Source organism: Crassostrea angulata, chromosome 7 (genome assembly GCF_025612915.1).
Source record: "Crassostrea angulata isolate pt1a10 chromosome 7, ASM2561291v2, whole genome shotgun sequence".
Taxonomy (NCBI): Eukaryota; Metazoa; Mollusca; class Bivalvia; order Ostreida; family Ostreidae; genus Magallana; species Magallana angulata.
In genome coordinates this window covers 58,445,955-58,470,087 of record NC_069117.1, presented here as the reverse complement: position 1 = coordinate 58,470,087, position 24,133 = coordinate 58,445,955, and the positions used below count along the sequence as shown (strand labels likewise).

At 35.9% G+C, this 24,133-nt stretch overlaps 2 protein-coding genes across 4 annotated transcripts; both read left to right on the top strand.

The window, feature by feature from the left end:
* Window positions 1-23: 23 nt before the first annotated feature.
* Window positions 24-12,695, top strand: LOC128192576 (hormone-sensitive lipase-like). The gene is made up of 9 exons (XM_052865364.1): window positions 24-288; window positions 528-918; window positions 2,756-2,911; window positions 3,219-3,296; window positions 3,380-3,571; window positions 3,769-4,024; window positions 8,889-9,107; window positions 9,470-10,371; window positions 10,549-12,695. The coding sequence occupies exons 1-9, from the start codon at window positions 149-151 to the stop codon at window positions 10,747-10,749; spliced, it is 2,535 nt and encodes an 844-aa protein (XP_052721324.1). The 5' UTR covers window positions 24-148; the 3' UTR covers window positions 10,750-12,695.
* A 581-nt stretch (window positions 12,696-13,276) lies between these two features.
* On the top strand, window positions 13,277-22,665 carry LOC128155242 (activin receptor type-1-like). Of its 3 annotated transcripts, none has more exons than XM_052816854.1 (8): window positions 13,277-13,347; window positions 17,536-17,669; window positions 18,198-18,393; window positions 19,113-19,327; window positions 19,638-19,737; window positions 19,946-20,566; window positions 21,319-21,449; window positions 21,650-22,665. In XM_052816854.1, the coding sequence occupies exons 1-8, from the start codon at window positions 13,278-13,280 to the stop codon at window positions 21,794-21,796; spliced, it is 1,614 nt and encodes a 537-aa protein (XP_052672814.1). In that variant the 5' UTR covers window position 13,277; the 3' UTR covers window positions 21,797-22,665. The 3 variants fall into 3 exon arrangements, with proteins under 3 accessions (XP_052672814.1, XP_052672816.1, XP_052672815.1); XM_052816856.1 differs by lacking the exon at window positions 13,277-13,347 and adding an exon at window positions 15,075-15,277; XM_052816855.1 differs by lacking the exon at window positions 13,277-13,347 and adding an exon at window positions 15,853-16,013.
* Window positions 22,666-24,133: the final 1,468 nt, after the last annotated feature.

Here is a 24,133-nt window from a genome sequence, read left to right as displayed (position 1 = left end):
GACTGGTAAAATTCTAAATATTTTGCCGACAAAAACAAACTGCGGAACTTCACTTCCGCCGTGCACTTTGGGCTGTCAGACTCATATTGCTGTTTTGTTTACATCGGACGTGTTGGGTGTTGCGACATGTCATCTGACATCTTCTGACATGGCAAAACTTTTCAGTTCACTGTTTAAAGATCTAAGAGCCCTTTCCCTCAGTAATATCGAGTTTTTTCAACATGGAACCAGCAGCACGCACGCAAAATTCCATCAGTCGTTTGTTATGTTATTTGAGCACCTTGACAGGTACGTAAGATCTATCATACAGGTGATATGGACCTAGGCCAAAAGTTCTAATGTCTATTGTACAACGTTATATAAATTAAATGGTTATACCATTATAAAATCAACATATAATCGATTTACATATTACACAGATATTTATGACACATCAAAAAAAAAAAATACAATGATAATCATGATTATTATTTGATAAATGAAATCGTATGTGTTCAATGAAATTAATATATTCAATGTACTTCCAGAGGTATTCAGCCATCCATTGAACATATAGCCCCACTCCTCTCGAAGTACGACCTGTCCCCAGACACACAGGCCAATGGTTATCGCAGTCTTCTGAAGGTCGTCCACAAATGCTGCGGAAACCTTTTGAGACTGTCTCGGTACATCAATGTCAACCGAAGTTCACTGTTTTTCCGCGGCAACTTTTACAGCAAGGAACTGGAGGCATATGTGATATGTCTAGGACAGTTGAGAGCCACCCTGTACTATGCGCAGAAGCTTGTGGCGTACAGTGAAGAGGGTTCTCTGTTTGCGGATGAGGACAATTTGGAGGACCCCGTGGTGGAGAAATTGATGGAGGAGGTGGAGTGCCTGAGCCAGAACTGTTTCTATGGGCGATGTCTGGGCTTCCAGGTGTGTTATATTGTTCTTGATGATGAGATGCTTACTGCAGCATTTATCGATCTCTATTAAAAATGGTTCAAGATATCAAGGGCCACTCAGTTATTGTGTAAGGACGTGTAACTTACTACAGAAAGTGTAGGGTTGTCAGCTTTGAATATCCTAGTGTTATTTTATAATTTTTTTTAAATTGATAACAGAAATAGAAACTTGGTCATTTTAAGTTGCATCTGAAATGTAATTGATATCTTTAAATTAAGACTTCATTTGCAGAAATTGATAAGGGATGAACAGAGCAGAAATTGTCATTGTAGTATATTATTTACTTGTTAACATGGTTAAGTCTTTTTATCGCAAATCTTACATGAAAGTATTCGCTACGACCGATGTAGCATTGCGTTGAGTGATGACACTTTCTAATCGGTGTGTATTTCAATTGTGATTTGAAATAAAGATTCTGATTGGTGCATTTATATAGACCCGCCCATTTATCAAATGCATGTTGAGAACATGATGCTAACACGTGGAAAGATATGTCGGAGAGAAAACATATCATAAAGTTGTACTAGCAAGTTAAAAATTTACATACAGAGTTATTTAATAACAAACGGGGAGATGTTCACGTACATGTGTAAAATATTAATGAAAAGAAAAAGAAAAAGTTCCCTAAAAGCAGGGATCGGCACATATAGATTATCAGTCACAGAATAAGATTGTACTTCGCTTATCGAATAATGTCATTCAGTTCATTGTGAAAAAAAAATCGCCAGAAACTGTTTAGTGAACAAATAAATTTTACGTTACCGTTAATAATGTACCATATACTGTATATATTGAAAATCGCATGAGTTTAACTGTTTTTCCTCATAAAAAACTTGTTGCAAAATGTAGATCCACGGGAAAATTCGGGTTGACACGCCGTGAAATCCATTAGACGTTTTACAGCATATGTCTTCACTGTTTTATTTACAATAAATATGTATTGAAATCTTTGAAACATCGTCAACAGCTCTGCAAAATGAAGAAGTGTGGTTTGTTTATATTCATTGAAAACTGTAAAATGGCGACTCGATCTGCACGTGAATTATACAATCCGAGGTCGATTAGCGTGTCAGTCATGAGTGTCAACATCAGAAGTTAATATTGTGTGATTAATATCGAAGAACATATAATAAAATGAATGTTTATACAGACTAAGTGAGTTACAAAATAACGTTGATCACAGATCAGTCCAAAATTGCATGCCGTTTACATGCCGTAAAATTCAATGTTTTGGTATGTTTGAAAACACATGCACACTTGCAGTTTTAAGTGTGTCATATTAATCAGTTAAAGTTCAACAAAATGCAATATAGGCTATGTAATATTTATTGTCAGTATCTGTTGTGAATTCTTTGGAATAAGCTACAACAAAATAAATATAGCCTCATCTTAAATTGATGCGTTTAACAGCTAAAAGGATTTGAATTTTTCGATGAAGTATGTATTATATTTAAAAATGAATTGGGGATTGAACCTGTCTTAACAGCGTGTTTTTGACAATTGTTTACACAAAAAAAGAAGATGCGATTATTATGAGAACTCTTAGTCAATTATTGCAGAAACGACACAAATACCACGTCGGCAGGTAAGGGTGGGCGGGTACTAAAACGGCCAATGAAAATGCTTGTTTATATAACTAGAACTCGCAATCCCGATAGTGTCGTCACTCAACGCATCAGTTTATCACTCGCAGCGAATACACCCGTGTAAGATTTGCGATAAGACAATGTGAAACTGATAGATATTTGAATACATATATATATTTTTTTTCAGAATTAGTCCTTAATGTTATGATTTTACATTTTAGTTCTGTGAGAGCATGCACCGACCCCTGACCACTGTAGCTGTTGCCATGGCATCCTTCAGTGAGGGGTACCTGGAGAAAACCCACTTCAAACAATTGACAGCCTCTGTGGTCAACAGCGGGAAGTATCTGATGAATCCAGAGCTGAGGGCAGAGCAGGTGAGAGAAAAAGATTCATACTGTGTACTGTATAATTCATGGTGGTTCAATTTTCCTAGATTCCGTGGGTACCCTTCACCCATGAATATAAGCCCTCAACAAATTATGAAACCTAGTATTCATTAATCATACAAGTGAATCCTCCAAATTTGAGCCCCTTAAACCTATGAAAAATTAACAATTTACGATTTGCCCCTACCTAGTAAAATAATTGTACTTGATTCATTGCTAGGCTATTAACTATTCTTTGTAAAGTATGAAACTACGGTGTACAGAAATTGAATGTTGATATTTCTTATCTTTGTAGATTGTGGGTGTCACAAGAACAGCAAATGTGGAGTTCTGTAAGAACTTCTGGGGTATAACAGAATCGGACATCATGCAGGTACAATTAGACTAACAGTAGATCACCTCCCTAAGTGTAAAAGTCAACGCCACCATCTAGTAATAACATTATTTGAATTTCAGGCAGTGCCTTCTTTAGTTTGTCCAGCCATCAAGGTCAATGAGGTTATTCACCTGAAGCCAGAACAATTAGAACTCCCAGCTGTGAACTCGGACAACCCCAGGGAGATGGTTGTGATTACGCCTCCCTGCGCTCACACTGGGCCCGGGCCGGTCAAGGTCAGACTGATGTCATACGAGCCCAGGGAGGGGCAGGTACGTTGGTTTTACTAGCTCTACTGAACCAAAATCACTTAAAACTATTTCTTAGATGGGTGATGTGGTCCATGAATTTCTTGTTGTCAAAGAATCACCAGCATATTTGGTTTTTTTTATTATCCTTATGAAATTCCCATGAATATTTGTGAACAGCAGTGTGTAAGACCACAAACTTTTTCTCTCCTTTATTCCAGGAGTTACGACACAGTCGCCAAAACCCCCGCCATCGCCTGCCGATGTCCAGCAGTCTGCTGATCCACTGTCACGGGGGAGGATTCGTCGCCCAGTCCTCTAAATCCCACGGCATCTACCTCAGACAGTGGGCCAAAGACCTCAACATCCCCATCCTGTCTATAGACTACTCCCTGGCCCCGGAACAACCCTTCCCCAGGGCCCTGGAGGAGTGCTTCTTTGCCTATGCATGGGCCCTCAAGAATTGTGCCAAATTAGGTAACAATGTATTGTTTAATTGCTAGTGCTTATAGGGAATTGTGTCAAATTAAATAACAGCACAATGTTCAATGTTTTACTTGAGTTAAAGCGGATTGTACCCAAGTACCCGGTATGAATTGTGCCTAAGAGAGTAAAATTCCAGTTATGACATATTTTCAGTAAGGTTTTCCCTGTAGACTTTAAAAGTTTCTAATTTTTAAGCAGATTGCATATACCCTGACCGCTTTATGTCATATGACCAAAAGTATCAAGCTACTCGTAAGAATCGCAGAAGCACTATATATGATGAAACAACTAAAAGTTAGGCCAGTATGACGTTCCAATTTTTGAACACGAATGACAAATTATCTCTATTATTGCAGTGTTTGTACTTTTAAAGGAAGCAAGCATTTTACTGTCAGAGTTTAGCAATGAAACGACGTACAGGCGAATTTCGATAACTCGAACTTTAGAGGACCATGATTAAATTTTGAGAGATCAAGAGTTCGAGAGATCAAAAGTTAAAAAACAATCCAGAAATTTTTGTTCTGGTCATTTTGGTTTTAAAATTATAGTAACCAGAAGTTTATATTTATATAGAACATGGAAGGATGGTCTAACATGGTTTCACTTGTAGTTTTTGCTCCTTTACTTCAATTCAAATAATAACAAAACCTAGCTGTGTGGGTTTTTTTCACTTTTGAAGCATTTCATGTTTTCTTAATCACAGAATGTTTTAAATAAAGAGCGGTTAAATTTGCCGTTAATTTCACAAGTTGTTGAAACTAATAGGCTGGTTACGAATTGCCTAATATGTACCCTTGGAAGGAAGCAAGGGGTAGTATCACTTTCGTAATCAACCAATTAATACTTCCACTAGCACCAGGCGTTTACTTGATCATCAAGGTAAGTTGCTAGAGGAGCTATAATTTTATGCTTGTACACAGCCACCACTTCGAGTTATCAAGAGTGAAAAACTATTAAATATGTATAACGGGACCCAGGTTTTACTTCGAGAGATCAAAAAATTTGAGGGATCAGAGTTTGAGAGATCAAGGCTAGAGTAAATTTGCTTAGTTATACAGAGAAAAAAATCAGGACCGTTTCACTTTGAGAGATCAAGAACTTCAAGAGATCGAAGTTCGAGCTATCGAGTGTCACCTGTATTTACGAAGTATTGAAAACATTTAACTAATTTACTGGATCAGTACTTAATTGACCGAAAAATTATTTTTTTCTATTCAGCATAACAATTAATTTTTTTTTATTTGCGGGATGATTGGATTCCACTTTCTTTTAGGTAAATTTAAAACCGACTTAAGATATGATTATCACATTATATTACTTGATCATATATGCACATCCTAACAACTAGTAGACATAAAAAGAAATATTTTTTTGTTATTTTTTTTTCAAAGCATTTTAAAGAGGTAAAAGAAAACACACATTGGTATTCCAAGAAAGGGAGGATATTAACTTATCTTGCTCTAAGATGTTGCTTTTTTACCGAGCTTGTGTTATATAAAAAAAATTCTAAACTTAACTAGATTATGGATTTAAAATGTACCAGTTTGTTATAAGAACATAATTAAGTTTCGATTTTTTCCCTCAGATACTCTAGACGTTCATTAACGTTTGTATTTAAAAAACAATCAAGACGCTTTCTTAAGACAAAAATGTTAATTGCATCTGCACTATTAACTTAATGTCCTGGCAAATTAAATAATTGCTGTATAATAGATGTCTGAATTTATCTTAACAGCTATATGTGCACATGAAAGTTAATTTATTTGAAATGTCATTACCATCTCTTTGTTATCAGAAAAAAGCAGTGACTGTCATGGTTTTCTTGGGGGTGTCAATTTTAACTGTATCCTTCCCAAATAGGCACCATTTATATTATGTTACCCCAGTCTTCTTCTAAAAGCACTTATAAGTTAGTAATGTAAAAATCGTTATATGGTTAAATTAATGCGATAAACATATTTATAATTTTCTTTTTTTCAAATTACAAAGGGTTGGTTGGGTTGGCATTTTTAAACATTTTGTAGTTCCAAAAACATCTGTCTACTTTCGTTTCATGGTTACACGACCTCTACAGACGTGTTTCTATTTCATTCTCTCACCAGAGGTCGTGCTACACAATCTTCGCTTACACCTCTCTCAACGTCCAAAAATAGTTTGTCAGTCACATGATCAAAACAAGCATTGGGATTTTATATTTGTTTCAATTCATCTGCAAATTCAGAAAAACAATTCTGAATTGGGAGTGTGCATAAACTGCTTATTAAAAACTTTAAAACAATTCTGTCAAACTAGGTCGTGATCAGATTTTAATTTCCAAAATAAATCTCACAATAACTCAGAAATAAAAATATATTAAAGCTGCTTGGTCCGATTTTTTTGTTATTACAGTATCAAATTTTTTTCCATACAAACCATTTATCTTAAAAAGTTATGGACTTTCTCCAATTTACACGAGCAGAATCAGTCTCCTTTCAAAGTTAGAAATATTCAAAGTCAATAAAAATAATTTCTCTTTGGGCAAACGAAAAAACAAACCAAAATGCATCACGGGAATGTTTAGAAAATGAAACCGCTTGGTTTCGTCCCCCGAATGATTGGGGTTATTCAACCCGCATGCTATGCATCGATTGTAAAGAAAGCAGACTTCAGAAATATTAGCGAACAAAACGTACACATGTTTATTTGTAATTTGTCTGATTATTTCGACCTTTATTTAAAGCGATGTCAAATTCGTAATACAACCATACCCGTCTCGTCGTCAGGGTGAAATTTAACATGAGGCGAAATAACCCGGTACCTTTTAATGTCGTTTGTTTTGTTAGCAAATTTTGTACGTATTTTTCTTCATTATATCTTGGGCATAATTGACGGGTAAAACTACTGCAATGTCTTTTATTATACATATACTAAGAATAGCCATCGTTTAAAAGCGTGCATAAAATTTGATATAAAATCGGACCAAGCAGCTTTAAGGTATTAAAGATTTGAATTAAATTATTTATAATAATATTTATAGATAAAAGTAGTACCACGGTAACTACATCCATTTCAATTACATTTTGCCCACTGTTTCAGTTTATACAAGAATCTTGTACATTGGGCTTTGACAGGGGTGTAAGCAAAGGACAACCTTTGATGAGAGTATGTTCCTATTTATGAAATCATTGTACACCACATTGTCTATGATATGAAACAAAACATGTCTCCTAGCTACTTAAAATATATTCCAAAAAGTTCGTATACAGTAGTTGAACGCCTTGCTCTGCTTGTCCTTAGTCAAATGACCTTGACCTTTACCTATGTATCAAGAAACCTTAGTGCTCATTATTAGCTTCCAATGTATTTGCTTTTGAAGCATTATGTATCAGACCCAAAAAGTCACACTGATATTGTCCTGTTAGTAATCCATTATTACATGAAGTAGTACATGTAGTAGAATATACCTTTAAAGGGGCATGGTCATGATTTGGTCAAAAGTTATTTTTTCGATTTTAATGTTTACAATGCTTTAGTAAGACATTTTTAATAGGCAACCAAAATTTGAGTGTCATTTGTTGAGTTAAATGCGAGTTACAGAGCTTACACTTCTTTGCTATGTAAACAAAGCTTTTGTTTACATTTTTAATGTTGAAGGGAAAATTCCACTTTTATACCTAAAATGAATGTGGTAAACGTTAGGAACTGTTAATTTTGCTTGAAATGAATAAGAAGATAGACAATTCAGCTTGTAAAAGATTTTTACTAGTATATTGAACCTATGTTAACAAAAACAGGGCACGAGCCTCGTTTACATGACGAAGAATTGTGAGCCCTGTATCTTGCTTAAAACTCATCGACTGGCACCCAAATTTCATTTGATCATTAGAAATGCATTCCTAAAGCATTATAAATAATTAAAACAGAAAAATATAATTTGACCAAAATCGTGACCATGCCCCTTTAACTTCAATTTCACTGATTATTTCCTTATTTTTATATCAATTTTTTACATGGTCCCATGAAAGGGGGGGGGGAGCTATCTCCATGATAAGTCAATTTTTGTATGTAAATTTCAGAAAAATCTTTAGAATGCAAATATTTTCCTGAATAAAACAATTCACTTTGTTGTTTTTAAAATTGTGCATATAATTGTCATAATTGATTAAGCTTTATTTGTTGGATCAAATTGTTGTGTGTTGCTAGGGAAATCAAATGTTACTAAAGTATATTCTACATTGAATTTATATTATCATTGCCAATGGGAATTCGACTAATTGGCAGTTAACTATTTGAATTATTTCCTTTTCTTAAAAATTGTGTTACTCTTGCAAAAAAAAACAACTTGGAGAGTAACTTATATAGCTATAACACTATAAATTCAGACAAAATGGTTGCTAAGTGTTTTGTGTTGCAGAGCAACATAAACATTAAGCTTAAGTTAAAACATATTTTTTCTAGGAAAGCAAGTTTGAATTCAGTGGTACCCACAATATAGATATAAATACATTTGAATAAGGGGCCAAATTTGGCCCTTACCTTACCTTGTTCTTGGCTCTTATCCTACCTTGTTCTTTAATGATGAAACTTACTTTCCAGTACTTTCAACACTTTGATTTATGGTTATATAATACTGAGGTAATGCTGAAGATTTTGACCCGAGATGTAGGATAAACAGCTGAAACTCATTTATTAGCTTTGTTTGTTACTTTCTATATTTTACATGCCAGCAATGTCTGCATGTTTCTAGGTCTGGGATGGACGGACAGAATCTTGGCAAGATCTAATTCATTCAATATTGACGTACTTTCCTCGTTTACACGATATTTTACATGCTTATTTATCAAATACGCTGTTTCCATTTTACATGCTTTTATAGGATGGACTGGGGAGACCCTGTGCCTGGCTGGAGACAGTGCTGGAGGGAATTTGATGATCTCCACGGCCATGAGGGCTGCCTCCTTTGGGATCCAGATCCCGGATGGGATCATGGCTGCCTACCCTGTGGTCTTGGTGAGGTACACCCCCTCCCCTGCACGTATCCTGGCTCTGATGGACCCCCTGCTTCCTGTGGGGATCATGATGCGGTGCCTGGCAGGTGAGTTCTGATTCCTTGGTATGTACAGGGTGTCCCAAAACATACCAGGTATGTTACACTTTTTATCATCAATAACTTTTATTACATAAACCTAACGTCAGATTACATTAAAATGAACATTATTTGAGAAAAAAATATGCATGATTATCGGAGGCACTTTCATGTACATGTGCAAGTCAGTGAAGATTTATCTTCATTCACAATGTTTAGTACTGATTATGTAACACTTCTGTGCAAGTTTTATATTCTTGGTAATGTAAGATATATATATTATAGATTGTAATTTCGTCATTGTAATAACACAGCTAAAGAAATGTCAATGTAAAATGAATACTGTATAATCCATTGTTGCCTTCTTTTAGCGTATGCAGGGATATCTCAGAAGTTTGAGAATTCCATTGAGGATGAGCCATTTGAAGTCATTGAGGCAGAGGAAGCACTTCATGAAGATGACATCTTTAACTACAAGATCAAAAATGGAGTCAAGGGGGACAATTTCTCCTCCATGACCAGCAGCTGCCATTCGATAGAATCGCTAGACAATTTAGATGAGCCGGATATTTCTGGAGTGTCCAAACGCTGTCACTCAATTGAGTCTCTGGACACGATGGAAGAGCTGGATATTTCTAGTCAGCAGTCATCAGTGTTGGAGGGAATCTGTGCTGACTCGGACGATGACATCACAGTTCTAAAGCGAGTCCAGCACCCCTCAGAATCCATGGGAGAAATGGAGGAACTCACCCCCGACAACTCAGAGGAAGTTCTTCTCCTGAGTTCTGAGGAAGAAGAGGATTATGATATTGTAAAACCAGAGGAGGTTGTTGAACCACCACAAGAGGAGGTTAAGATGAATGGCTGTAGACTGCGTGTGTCTATATCTGATGGACAAGTACACCAATCTCAAACTGATCAGAACCTCTCTGTGATGGACAGCGTGGCAGGCTCTCTGACCAGGTCAAACATGTCTGACACCAAGCACCTGCTGACACAGGATGGATCAGTGAACCATGGCCAGGACCCGACAAAGTCGACGGCAAACCATGCTAGTCGACCAATCAGACACAGTCCATCTTGCCCAGAGATCAGCGATACTCTCAGATATGGCTTCTCAGGAAAATTTACTCCACAGTACACTAAGGAAAGTCACCGGAAGTTTAGTCCACTCCAAATGTTCCGTAAACTTCCCATTGTAAAGAACCCCTACATGTCTCCCTACCTGGCCCCTGATGAAATGTTGAAGTGCCTTCCTCCCATTAAACTAGTGGTAGGTAGAAACTTTGCATGTTCATTAAATAAGAAATTATGAAAAGGAGGAACAGGGTTATACATCTGTTTGTAGAGTGAATTTTTAGCTTTTTGTTTTCTTTGTCCTAGGCCTAGGAAAGGTGGTTATAATATTTTTATTAGACCTTTTAAAAAATGTTTATTTTTTCTATTCTAGGCTTGTCACCTTGACCCCCTGCTGGATGATTCTGTGATGTTTGCCCGGAGGTTGCGTAGCCTTGGTAACCAGGTGGAGCTCCACCCAGTGGATGATCTTCCCCATGGCTTCCTGAACTTCTCCACGGCAAGCAGGGAGGCACGACTGGCCTCGGACATCTGTGTGGACAAAATACGACAAATTCTTCAACTTTCAACATAACTGGGCATTGCTGTAATTTTTTGTAACAAATTGTGAAGCATTGATGGAATCCACATGAAAATTCTGTTTTGTAAAGAAATGCAGTGGAACAAAACAAAAAAACAGTGGGACAAATTACAATCATGGATGTTTTTTTAATTACTTATTACATAAATCTCAATTCATATTGATTACATGATTATTGCTCTCATTTGGAACACCTCTTAAGACAAGCAATGAAATAATGTATCATTTTGATATTTAAAATAGTATTTGGTTGATTTCATATTGGAAACTAATGGATTTTGGTATGAACTCAAGAGTACCCTGATGTGTTTTATGGTATTATGACATTAATTCACTGGTTTTATTGTTAAACAATTTCCATTTTACTGTAGAGCTGATACAGCAGCTTGACCTGTTTTGTGATAAGATTCCCTTACTTATGCGGTGCTTATTTTTATAAACAATTGTTGTCTCTGTAATTGAGGAGAATAGAATTAGATTTTTTTTAAAGCTATTATATTTCATTGATTATAATCATGCTATATTAAAAAGGAATGGGATTATATTGTGATCTGACAAAACAATGGCACCTTGTGTTCTTTTGATTCAGTCTCATGGATGTGAATATTTGGGCATTAACTCTATTGCATTGTCTGTAAGATAATTTTTTTGGAATATTTTCTTTAATATTACAATATAATAATTACTTCCCTAAAGTACAGTTGAACTTCGATATCTCGAACACCGATATCTCGAATACAATAGATATGTCGAAGTTATATTTAAGTCCCAACCACCTATTTTTTAAGAACGAAGTTAGACTGTATTGTAATTTTGGCTTTGTTGTCATAAAGAAACTTCTTTTGTATGGTAGTTTCTCACAGAACAGAATTTCACATGCTGTATTTTCTGTACTTTTAGCATATATTAGCCATGTATTAAAAGGAAAAACAGGTCTGTATTATCCCCACTCAGTGAATTGTTCCGTGTCAGAAAATGGATGTTTTGAATTAGTACACAATTTTACTGTCATTTATGTTCTTATTCGTTCCACTCAAACGAACATAAATAATTTATAAAATAAAACACAAACACGTATATTAGGATGTGAAGCGCTCTGAAGTGCAGTTTACTTATTACACAAATCTAAATACATGGTTTTCTTCTTTATCTTCATTTCTACAAAATAGAACAATATTTTAACATAATTAATATTCCAAAATAAACGTCAAAAGCAAGGGCGGGTGGGTGGGAATTAAGTTATCTGCACTGAAAAGAGCCTTCGAATGGCTATATAACTTTCCGCGCTAACAACGGTCAGTTAAAACCCGTGCAATGAATATTTAAATGTCACCTGACAAGGTGACCAACAACTAACCAATAGATTACAGGTGTAAATAAACACGAACACGTGTTATTTGGACCTTTAATAAATACATGAGATGTTTTATGATCTACAGTGCAATCTTATTTGATTTTTTAAATCTCACTATCATTCTGGAGAGAACAGATCATGTATCACCCAGAATGAATATTATTTACCATATTTTAGTAGTATTCAATATATACATGATTTAAACTTTCAAATGACTCAATTTATTTTAACAGTCACTCTGCAGATGTAAAATATGAATGTATCGAAATCTTAAAGGTTCAGTCTTTACACTTGATCTGTTTTAAACTATTGTTTATCTTCCAAGCATACTTGCTCTATTTTGTGAATTACATGTACATGTATTTATGTATTATATACACCATTGTGAGTTGCCCCAGCAGCTGTTGATATTTTGTCAGCAATCATACTGTCTTAATGTGTTAACCCCTTAAATGCCAGCCCGAGGTTTGTGTTATAAAAAAATGAGCAGTTAAATTATTTTTTAAAATATTTACTGTAATGACCATAACCATTTTAATTGTGATGCACAAGATGTTTGTTGAAAATAAATTAATTTTCCATGAAATGTTTTGGTTTGATTGAAGTTCATATGCCTTTCTCTCTCTCTCTCTCTCTCTCTCTCTCTCTCTCTCTCTCTCTCTCTCGTAAAGATAAATGGACTGTATGCTTTCAAACATACACGTAGTTTAAGTAAATGTAGGCCTAATGATATTATTGGAACATCTTGAAGTACATGTAGTTGATGTGTAAAATTTCAGTGACATTAATTCTTGTTTTATATATATCCTCACTCCACAGTCTACGGGGAAGTGTCTTATGATGGAATGCTTTGGATTTCAATGTGGATGAGAGTATATCATAATCAAAATACAAACACATATCATTTTTTTCCACATTTTGTTCACCTTTTTAAAGAAACGTAATGATTACATGTATCTATAAAATAAGTGAAAAAATGTAGAAGGGAAAAAAAGCTAAGTGAGAAAATTATTTTGTACTTTGCTGACATTTACTTCATAATTTTGTAAATGTAAGCTCTGTTATTTTTACACATGAACGTTAAAATAAATAAAGAGCCATGAGAATAACCTATTTGAAATATCGCGGGAAATAAGTTTTACCTTTGAACTCTTACCTCCGGTCAAATATGAACTGTCATGGCGGAGAAATGCTGCGAATTTTTCTGCTAGTGTACACAATAACAAAACCGGGTTTGGGTAAGTCCTGTTTCCTTTACCTATAACCATGAGGTAGAAATAGAAAATTTATGTGATATGAGAGTAAGTAACAGACTTTGATATTCCGTTTTCTCTGAACATTTTATATATTTAGAATCAATAACAATTGGCGACTCAATGTCTAGCGCTGATGTTCAAGTAGGCCTATATTATATAGTATATATGTGAATCATTTGCCGAGTGTTTTAAATTCTCTGATAAATAAAGTCACTGTGATATATGTATTATTTTATTGTTTAATAACTTTCCACTGTGTAGTAGAATTGTTGACAACAGATGAGTTCTGTACGTGGAGACAGCCTAGACACACGGGCACCTGCTATTCGGTAACACGCTGATGTGTACACGATATAGGAGTGCATATTGCACATCACCCAGAACTTGTATTGCTATCATTTTTCAATATCAATTACTACATTAGAAACAATTTAACCAATTCCTGATAAAGTTGACAATATTATAATTGAGTTTCCCCAAAGCAAGCTTGAATCTATGCCAAGCAGAGTTTTTTTCTCATGAATTTCAGAAACCTAATTTTGTTGTCCATGCAAAGTGATTGAAAACTAAATCGTTCCTTCGAGTCCTTGAATCAAAGAATAAAAAATCAAATTGATAGAACTTGTGAAGTACTAGTGTAGGGGTTAATATTTTACAAATTAAGCTTTCAGAAATTTAAAACAAACTTCCTTGAACTTTTCTGTAAATCCATAATTTTTTTTCCTCAAAATTTTATTTAATATGTTTTAATAGCTCTACTTCTGGAAAGACATCTGCGTTCCATTTCTATAAATTAATTTTCTTATAGTTTTAATTAAGAGCCTCGATCAATATTATACAGTTTCTTGTTTGATCAGGAATACATGTATTAATCTTAAATTGAAAATAGTTATAGTCAGAGTTCGATCTGCACATCAAAAACTACATGTGTGTTTTTTAATGTCTGTATATGTGCAGATGTATATGTGCAGAGAACCCAAAAGCAAGAATTTCAAAAGCAAAATGTTCCACAGTACATTGGTATTATCCATTTCTCAAAAATAGCTTAAAATGTATAAATGTATGGAACTGATTTTTGACTGTTTAAATACTGTGTTGACACTTGGGTCCAAGCTTTTAAAGGTTGGATTTCTGTTTGAACACTACAACTTGAACTTTGTATTTTAAGTCTGAAACCTTTTCTACATATCCTGGTATGGACCATACACAAAAGGACCTTTGTCATGTTTTTACTTTCATGCTTTCAAAAATCAATAAGATATTGGAATTTCAGGATTGCTTGAGGTTGCTTAACATGTGTTATTTTTTTCGCATTTTGATCGCCTTGACTTTTTTCTCATGCCCTGTTGCCAGACTTTGGGGACGGTTTAATTAATCTACATTTATCATCCCTTAAACATTTCTTTTGACGATTTAGTCGCTGAAAAGAAAATCTATTATGTGTTTCACGACTGATGATTCAAATAGGCTCTTCGACAGGAACCGAGGGATCCTCGGAATAAAGCTCCAGAGCTGCACAATGATCGTCAAGTGTTTACCTTTCTCTTTAATACCCAGGTGTGGACTCGCTCATAGAACTCGGCCATTGTATCTGATTTATAAATTTATTTTCACCCAGGTCAATTCAAATTAGAGAAGCCCATAGTCCCGTCTTCATGTATGATCTGGCACGTCCGTGGGCTAATTCACTCCCGACTTGTTATTTTTGCCACATAGTCAGAAACAAGAAGGTGAAAGAATGGAGTATTCAGTATTTAAATCACATGTAATTGGGATCGTAATTGGGATCACTCACAAAGTGTAACAAGATATGTGTGCAGCACAAACAACTGCCAAATTAATATTTTATTACCGGGTTTTTGGTGAGCTGTTTTGGGTTGTGGCTGTCTCAGTCAGACTGTTACTGCTGTAGGTAAGGAAGAAATTTCATTTTTTTATTCTTATAAAAAAATCCTTAGGAAGAATATGCTATCATGAAAATTGTAACGGTAAATACTGATTGTTATAGAGTTAGGGAATAGTACACGGATTGTAGAGAGACAGTACAGAGGGTACCTGTAGTTGGTAAGGTTTGTCTTCAGTAAGAAAGACATTTTTTATCAAGAAAACCAGAAACTTTAAGGCTTCCATTGTTACAGTTTGAAAGACTCCGAGATAAAGGGCTTTGATAATCGTGAATCATTGGTTCGTTGCATCTGAGACTGAGTACATGGTACCATGCCTGACATTGTTTGGTAAATCATTGTACTGAATTCTACCACCCACAGACTGTACTGGCAGGGGTTATATTGGAGCAGGTAATATTGGAAGAACCGATAGAGCAGCTGGGATGCAGTCGGCTTTGCTAGGATCTGCTGACAGTTTTCCTGTCAAAGTTGTCACAATATTTCGTCCACGGACGCAATGTCACAACTCTTGTTATGCTGATGCCATGCGGGGATGTTGGTGATCAACCTATCAGAACAGAGCTAAATTAACAAAAAAAAAATCTTTTATCCTTCCGCATCAAATGTAATAAGTTTTTTCAGTTTGAAGGAGGAAATTATTATTCCTCAGATAAGGCCAGGATGGATCTGATTGCCTAGGATTGTCGCAGCATTCTTTGATTGGTGTGGTTGAAGATATTTTGGGTTTTCTGCTTCTTGAAGGTTAGATATACAATTTATCCCTTGAGTGACCATTTGAGTTTAAGTCGCTGAGTAAATTGAATTAATGTAGAAGGGTATTTTAAATTGTTTGAGTGGAAATGTACACGGTTATTTAAATAAGAGAAAACACGCAAAGGTCTCTACTCAGGAAAAAAAATCGAGATAGCTTGTAGACTTGAAACACCTAATTAATGAGGCTGATGAAGAACAGGTTTTGACGGTGAAGGGTGCAGGGACGCTAGGCTGATAAGGGCGACAGTGAAGTCTCTGCTTTGTGGTACTGATAGATAAATTGGGGAGGGACCACGCCAGTCTGTCTCCACACAAGTGGTTCCTCCGTGCAGACCATTGTGTGAGTGTCACTTCCTGTTTTATTGCTTATAATCCACTCCACGTAAAAAACGACTCGCTCCTCTAGGGGGTCTTACACAATAGCTGAAGAAATCCATCACTCACTGCACTGCATATACACTGCGTCTAACCTTTTAATGAATAAATTTGTAGGATTAAAAGGTAACGTGGATATTTCAATAGATTTTGTGATGAAGTCTTGCATTATGTGTAACATACACTGGGGGGTTGGCTCAAACTCCCCGGTATTCAACCTGGACTTTGCGACTCCCCCTGTCTTGTAATCCAAAGCACTCAGAGAAAATTGGGCATTTTTAAAATTGCTGGGCTCTGTAAAGTTTTTTTATGATAGGCCATGGAGGGACAAGTTAAGCAGGTGTGGGAGAGGTTTTCACTTCAAGCTTAAGGTAACAGGGCTCATAGATTTGACAGTCAGGTTTTTTGGCTAGAAGCTGAGCAGATATTTGTAACTCAGTCAACTTGTTGGAAAAATATAAATCGGAAACAAAAAGCTGTGTATTATGTTCACATGTGGTGCATTTATCCCATACATTTTTGTTTTGCAGGTGTTTGTTACAGTAAATTAAACTTGAGTGGAATACAAATGTGGTTATAAGCACAATGGACATTTGATAAGTGTATTTTATAGCACTATAATGCCCATATCAATTCAGTTAAAAAAAAAGAGATTCTTGGTTGAAGTCAAAGATTTTTCATAGGAATTTTTTGTTTTGTTTTTTCACAAAAATTAGATGTGAACATTTAGGTGTAGATTTTCAGAGGGTTTTTGCAAGTCTTTGTATTGATATGAATATATCGGTACTTATAATATAGTGTAGATATGTTTGTGATATTGTAAGGACAACAGAATGAAACACGATTTTGGTTTTCAGTGGTTTAACACATTCAAAGCCATGCAGACTGAATGCAGAAAACAATGTTCTATAAAAACAACGAGGATCGTGATAATACAGTGACACGGTCAAGGTTTTACCTCCTGCCTTTAATTAGATATATCAATTTATGTGTTTGATTTTATTTATTTTTTTTTAGATGTAATTGCTTTAGTTGAACTGTCCTAAGAGTCCAAAGTCCAAAGGCTCTGATTCAGTGTGAATGAATTATTTGGTGGATGCCCATTTTCACAAGTCTGTTCTATTTTTATTTGCAGGGATCTCCCCTCTCGGTTTGGACAGGAACTTCACCATGAGTATTGAGGAGACGGACGAGTACCAGTGTGCCTGTCTCCCAGACTTCAACTGCCTGGAGGGTCAGAACTACTGCAACACCACCAGGGGGGTTGGGGTAAGTACTGGCCATTATCTTGAAAGGGGTGGGTGGGTACAGACTTGGGGGGGGGGGGGAGCAGAATGAGTGATATCATACTTACGGTGTCTTGCTTGTTAGCTGCCAAAACCAGGGGTACTGGGGGGAGGTACAGACTGGGGAGACAGGGTACTGGGGGTAGTAGGTACAGACTGGGGAGAAGAATGACTGATACTGAAGGTGTCTTAGGTTGTCATCTGCAAAAAAAGTTCATATGTTCATATAGGGTAGAGAAAATTTCTGTAAATCAATCTTCAATTATATTACCAGGTAGGTAAGAAGCTGATATTGGTAATAAAAGAATGGAAGGGGGGGGGATAAAAATTTTACTCCATATTCCTGTGATAGATTTGTTGGAAAGTGATTGAGAGAGAGAGAGAGAGAGAGAGAGAGAGAGAGAGAGAGAGAGAGAGAGAGAGAGAGAGAGAGAGAGAGAGAGAGAGTTTCAGAGGCTGATAAAACCTTAAATCATCAGTGATGTATAAAGCTTTTTTATTTTCTGTGCAGTGTTTTTCCGTGATAGAGCGGACCGACACAGGTGTGTTTGTACGGAAAGGCTGTGGCTATGACAACAAGAAGCACCTGATGAACTGTCAGGGCAAGCGGGACAACGTGTGGACTCGGGGCCCCGACCTCGCGATCAGATGCTGCTCCCATCAGTTCTGTAACTTTGACAATGACCCTGAACTGAAGGCCACCAAAGGTAAACAAGTACATTTTGTACTGTCAAAATTCAGCCATTTAAAATGGAAGACCTTGCTCATTTTTGCCAAATAGACATAAGATTTTGATAAAAGTGTATGTATGTATTTGGGTAAAGGGGTAATGAAGTGAGATAAGCATCTTCTAAAAATTACATAAATTTGTAAGAACAGTTTTCAAATTGTCTTTTTATTTCATCTTTTATATAAAAATAAGTAGAATATAGTTGGAAAATGGCCAATAAAAATCAATATATTTTGAAATACACATGTACTGGTATATTTTTAATAGGAATTTAAAATGTTTACTTTTGATCATATCTAAACTTTTTTTTTAAAATTATACTGTAAAGGTGGTACAACCACTGGTTATTGAGAAAGACCATGTAGATTTGATTTTTGTTAATTAAAATGTTTCCTATGCATGTTTATGAAAAAAAAATAAAAAATAGTCAGTACTTCCAAGTTGTTCTTTAAATTTTGTTTTTTGTTTTGGTTTTTATCGTTTAAATGAAGACATTTTAAATATATACTAAGGAAATCACCCTCTAATATGAAAGTGCTTGTCAATGAATTATTGTATATTGTACAATACAAATATTCAAATAAATTCTGATATGTGTTTTTGAAACTTGTGATATATGAAACAATTTAGATTAAAAAGTATTACTAATCTTCCAACACTGATAGTTTATTTTAAGTCCAAGTTTTGATTTGACAGTGGAAGAAGAGTTGCCGATCAACATGTACATGGTGATGGCTGTACTGGTTCCCATTGGTGTGCTGATCATCGCTGTCGTTATCGTATTCTTTGTATTCAGACATCTCCAAAAACAGCGCCCCGAGAGTCAGGAGAACCTGAGGGTGAGAGAGGAACTCCTACCCCAGGAGTACGGAGGAATCAGGGTCACTCAGGTCGGGGATAGCACACTGCAGGTAAGAGGGACAGAATTGGCAGTAGGGCCAAACATATTTAAATAAATGTTAAGTATCTCCTGCTCAGCTGCTTTGGATGAAATGCAGCAGCATTTTATACCATTTTGAAAAGGGGAACAACTAAAATTTAAGTTAGATTTGAAAATTGAGATATACCCATGTGCAAAAATAAAATACCTGACTGCTTCGTTATAGTTTGATTTTTTGTGGCCAGATGAACCAAAGATTTATTCAGTTGGCTTAGTTGGCATAGTATCCCTAAATCACTGTTAGATGTATTCTGTACCTACACATTGTTTTTTTCTGTCAGGAGCTGATAGATGAGTCCTGTACGTCAGGAAGTGGGTCGGGGTTACCTTTCCTTGTCCAGGCGACAGTCGCTAGAAGTATCTCCCTTATAGAGTGTATAGGTGAGTGAAATGTGAAAAAAATAAAGCGACAACATTTTTAAAAAGTATTCTAACAGATAAGTAAAAATTTCTGTAAACGTACATAGTTAAGAATGGAGGTCACTGTCATCTCAGCTGACAAGAGACTGAATGTCAAATGCCTAAGTATTTTAGATAAGAGAGGTCTTGCTGATGATGTATTTAGTAATTTTCTGTTTCTGTTGACCAGGGAAGGGGCGTTATGGATCGGTGTGGCGTGGGAGGTACCACGATGAGAACTTGGCTGTCAAAATCTTCTCATCTCGAGACGAGGCGAGCTGGCTCAGAGAAACAGAGATTTACAACACATGTCTGCTCAGACATGAGGGAATTCTGGGATATTACGCCTCAGATATGACCAGCCGTAACTCTTGTACCCAGCTGTGGCTGATCATGCATTACCACGAGAATGGTTCCTTGTACGACTACCTCCAGTCCACCACACTGGACCACGAAGAAATGTTACGTCTGTGTCACTCGGCTGCGGCGGGGATCGTTCACCTTCACACCGAAATAGTGGGAAATCATGGGAAACCGGCCATCGCTCACCGTGACATCAAGTCAAAGAACATTTTAGTGAAGGGCAATGGGACCTGCTGTATAGGGGACCTGGGGCTGGCTGTGACACACACCCAGGAGAACAATAAGATAGACCTGGGTCGTAACAACAAGGTGGGAACCAAGCGCTACATGGCACCAGAACTGTTGGACGAGACCCTGAATCCCGAGTACTTTGAGGCATTCAAGCAGGTGGATGTGTACGCCTTTGGTTTGGTGATGTGGGAGATTGCAAGGAGATGTGTGGCGGAAGGTAAAAAGGGCTTTGTTTTAAATATACCACTTTAAAAGACTGTCACCAGAGCAAGATGTCTCTATTTTGATCTACATCATACATGTAATTTTATTTCAAAGAGAATTATGATCAGAGATTAGGCATGGCTTATTTTTGTCCTCTTCCCCAGTTACCTTGAAAAGAATTCCATATTTATTAATACACACACAGGTGTGTCATTGTCAGAAAGAGGTACTACATATTCAACGAAGATATGTAAACTGTTGTCATTGTTATTTAAGTTTGTCTATTTTTTTTTAAATTATGAATAATGCATGGACATGTTTTATGGGAATACCTTCAAAATTTGTTATCATTTTCATCTGTCTGAATTAGAATAAAGAATGTCACAGAAAGTGACAGTAAGCACTACGTAGTTAAGAATTTTCTTTTTGCTTTGTTACAAGTTTGGTAGAATCTGCGCATCATTCTTTTGAACATTTTTATATCAATATCTTTATGTGTGCACCTTTTAAAAGGTACAGTATGCAGTATTTTTTGTCAATTTCTTATTTGATGTGAGGGTGTGAACGTTTACTCTATATTATGTTGAAACCCTAAAAATAAGAACAATTTTAGATTGTACACATTTATTTAAAATTTGATTCATTAAGCAATGAGACATTAACATCATCAGTAGGGTCATGCTTATTCACCAACAGAGTTTCTGTGTTAACTTAATTTGAGGTACACATGTTCTGTAATTGAATTTTTATACTATCCTTTTTCAGGCATGGTAGATGATTATAAGCCGCCTTTCTGGGATGTGGTTCCGTCGGATCCATCCTTTGATGACATGAAGAAAGTTGTCGTTATTGACCAACAACGACCGGCCATTCCCAACCGATGGTCTGCAGACCCTGTAAGAGTTAGCACCCTTCTATTACCCATGCTGCTCAACGCATCTGTTGCATTTTGCAATTTCTCATAATATAACACCCAGATTTCATCAGAAATCTCTATTTCGGTTCTCTTAATTATTTATTGTTACTTGAAACTGTTAAACTATGGGTATCTAACAGATCATGATGTTTTCTAGTGGTTCTGTTTGTTTGTCCTCAGATATTGCTGCTGATGAGCAAAGTTATCCAGGAGTGTTGGACGTGTAACCCCAAAGCTCGTCTCACCATCCTCCGAATCAAAAAGACACTCAACCAGCTGCTCAACCAACCTCAGTGCAAAAAGGTCAAGGACACCAACAAATGCTGAGGACCACGCCTAGAGGGATTGTGACATTGTGATTGGCTGCCGGCCAAACTCTGGCTTACCAGTTCCCCGTCTGAGATAAACAAAGATTTATTGGTCAGCTGACAAAAAGCCAGCTGTTATTACAGATATATGTAATATCTTGTTAATTTTTTAGGGTTCTGTAAAGTTTAAGAGAGAGTTTATATGAGTCTGGGCTTTTTTAAAAAAACTGCTCATTTTTTTGGTAATTTTTGGTTATCAGCTGTTTTGTAAAAGGAGGGATTTCATCCAAAAGTTTTGTTATACTCCCAGAGTAGCAAATCGTGTCTTGTATAGGCGGTAAGCCTGACCGTCAGTCCTTCATTTACTGGACCAAGAACAGTTAAATGAAATCTTATGTTTACATTCCAGAAAACGTTGCTTTAGAAGGATGTAATTAACTGTAAAGTCATGTACTTGCATGCTGCCATTGTTATTGTTATTCAGGAATATTTTGTCATTATCATTGTTGTATGTTCAGGATGAGAGCATGGTACATCTACCAGTGTACAAAAACCTAGTCCAATTTACACATGTACCATGGATCACCAATATTCTGTCTTTATGTAGAGTTATCAAACGTTGTGCTGAAACTGTAAGTAATCTTCCAAACATTATGTATTTAATATAGTAGCTTTCACGAAGATTGTTTACATTGAAATTTCATCAGAATGCTTTTGGTATATATTATCATACAGCAGTAAATATATTGTACATATACTAAAAAACCTTTTTATTGAATATTTTTACTTTTTGAAAATGTATTGACACAAATGTTAACATTACCATGGAAACAAACAGTTGTCAGTGAGTGGATTTCAAGAATCTCATTAAAAAATGTTGATGTTTTATTTATTGTAATCAATCCACTTGAAGTTAGATGTCTGGAATCCTCTCAGCCCTCATTCATTGAAAAACATCCAACTCAGGAATGTGAAATTTCTCCCTATGAAATGATGATTGTTTGTTTATAAATTATGGATCTGTAAATTGTTCTATGGTCATGGACTTCCACCTGAAAAAAACTACCATCCATCAAAAACTACCATCCAAGGAGAAGGAGAATTCTGATCCATTGGGCATTTGTAATCTTGGGTTTTCTTTCATTAGGTTGTAAATAAACAGGTAATATGTTACTGCAATTATTATAAAGTTTAACAACATATAAGTTAAAAAGCATATATTAATACATGTATAAAAATTGGAATTGGCATGTTTAGAAGATCCCATTTTGATCTTGAAATTGGATGTGATGTTTCATGAGTTTGAGATGAGGTGATGCAAAACATCTAGCTTGAATTAGATTGTATTGTAATGGCACACCTGTATAAATGCTGCCTTAATTCTTGTCAGTATTTAAAGTTGTAGACATTGGTCATTCATGGTTTTACTGAGGCGTGGGAGTATTTACCGATCTGTAAGATGTGAGAGGTTGAATCTGAGAGAGATGCGAGATGTTGTTTGTGATGTGAATTTTGGGTGCTAGGACTGAATGTTACGAATGTGTACACGAACCATTTCACTGATATTAAATCTGTATGAAGTCCCATGTAGACACCTGCTACATTAGTGCTATAGATCTGTAGACTGTATTTGACTATCCTGTAGACTCTAGCCAAGTGCCTACCACCTATTTTTGAATAGTTAGATATCTTCAACCTCGTTAACCTCATGTACAAGTAATTTATATACTGTTACTTAAACATTTATTCATAACGTGATGTACAAAAACAAGGAAAGCTCAAGTTCTAACACATGGTGTTGTTCATTGTTTTTCACTCACAGACACCAGAATTTAACCGTTATAATTTGATTGGTTCCCACCAAGTAGATCCAAATATTTTTATACACTCATTGTCCAATTTCTGTGTAGACAGAGCAGTATTAATTGTGTTTGAACTTCAATGTCGTCTCTGCAAGCCAAGGAAGACAAACCAGTTCTCACCATTTGTAAAGAATAGTAGTTGGTTGTTCCTTGGCGGGCAAAGGTTGGTAACGGCATACATGTGGTGTTCTCACAGTAGATGAGGTATTAACATCATTCATTAAGAAGTGACTGCATGTACTTAATCTTTCACAATTGGTTGTAATAAATTAAGTAAGTCAATGATGTAATTTTTTACATTGTACCGTACAAGGTTGTTTTCCTCCGAACATATTCATGTACGTCTATGAACTACACAAGCGTCATCTTTGATTTTGTCTGTTGTCAGTTCAAATAAACAAGGAATAAATTTTTATGTTTCTTATGAAAGTTTGTTTTTCTTTAGTTCTTCAATTTTATGCGTTGGACTTAAAATGACTGATCTGGTAGAATTG

What these genes read in the sequence shown, in the direction of transcription:
- LOC128192576 (XM_052865364.1), top strand. Translation starts at nt 149, where the DNA reads ATGGCAAAACTTTTCAGTTCACTGTTTAAAGATCTAAGAGCCCTTTCC. An exon ending in TTATTTGAGCACCTTGACAG is followed by an intron (nt 289 to 527) that starts GTACGTAAGATC and finishes ATGTACTTCCAG; the next exon opens with AGGTATTCAGCCATCCATTG. An exon ending in CAGAATCGGACATCATGCAG is followed by an intron (nt 3,297 to 3,379) that starts GTACAATTAGAC and finishes TTTGAATTTCAG; the next exon opens with GCAGTGCCTTCTTTAGTTTG.
- LOC128155242 (XM_052816854.1), top strand. Translation starts at nt 13,278, where the DNA reads ATGAACTGTCATGGCGGAGAAATGCTGCGAATTTTTCTGCTAGTGTAC. An exon ending in ACACCACCAGGGGGGTTGGG is followed by an intron (nt 17,670 to 18,197) that starts GTAAGTACTGGC and finishes TTTTCTGTGCAG; the next exon opens with TGTTTTTCCGTGATAGAGCG. An exon ending in ACCGATGGTCTGCAGACCCT is followed by an intron (nt 21,450 to 21,649) that starts GTAAGAGTTAGC and finishes GTTTGTCCTCAG; the next exon opens with ATATTGCTGCTGATGAGCAA.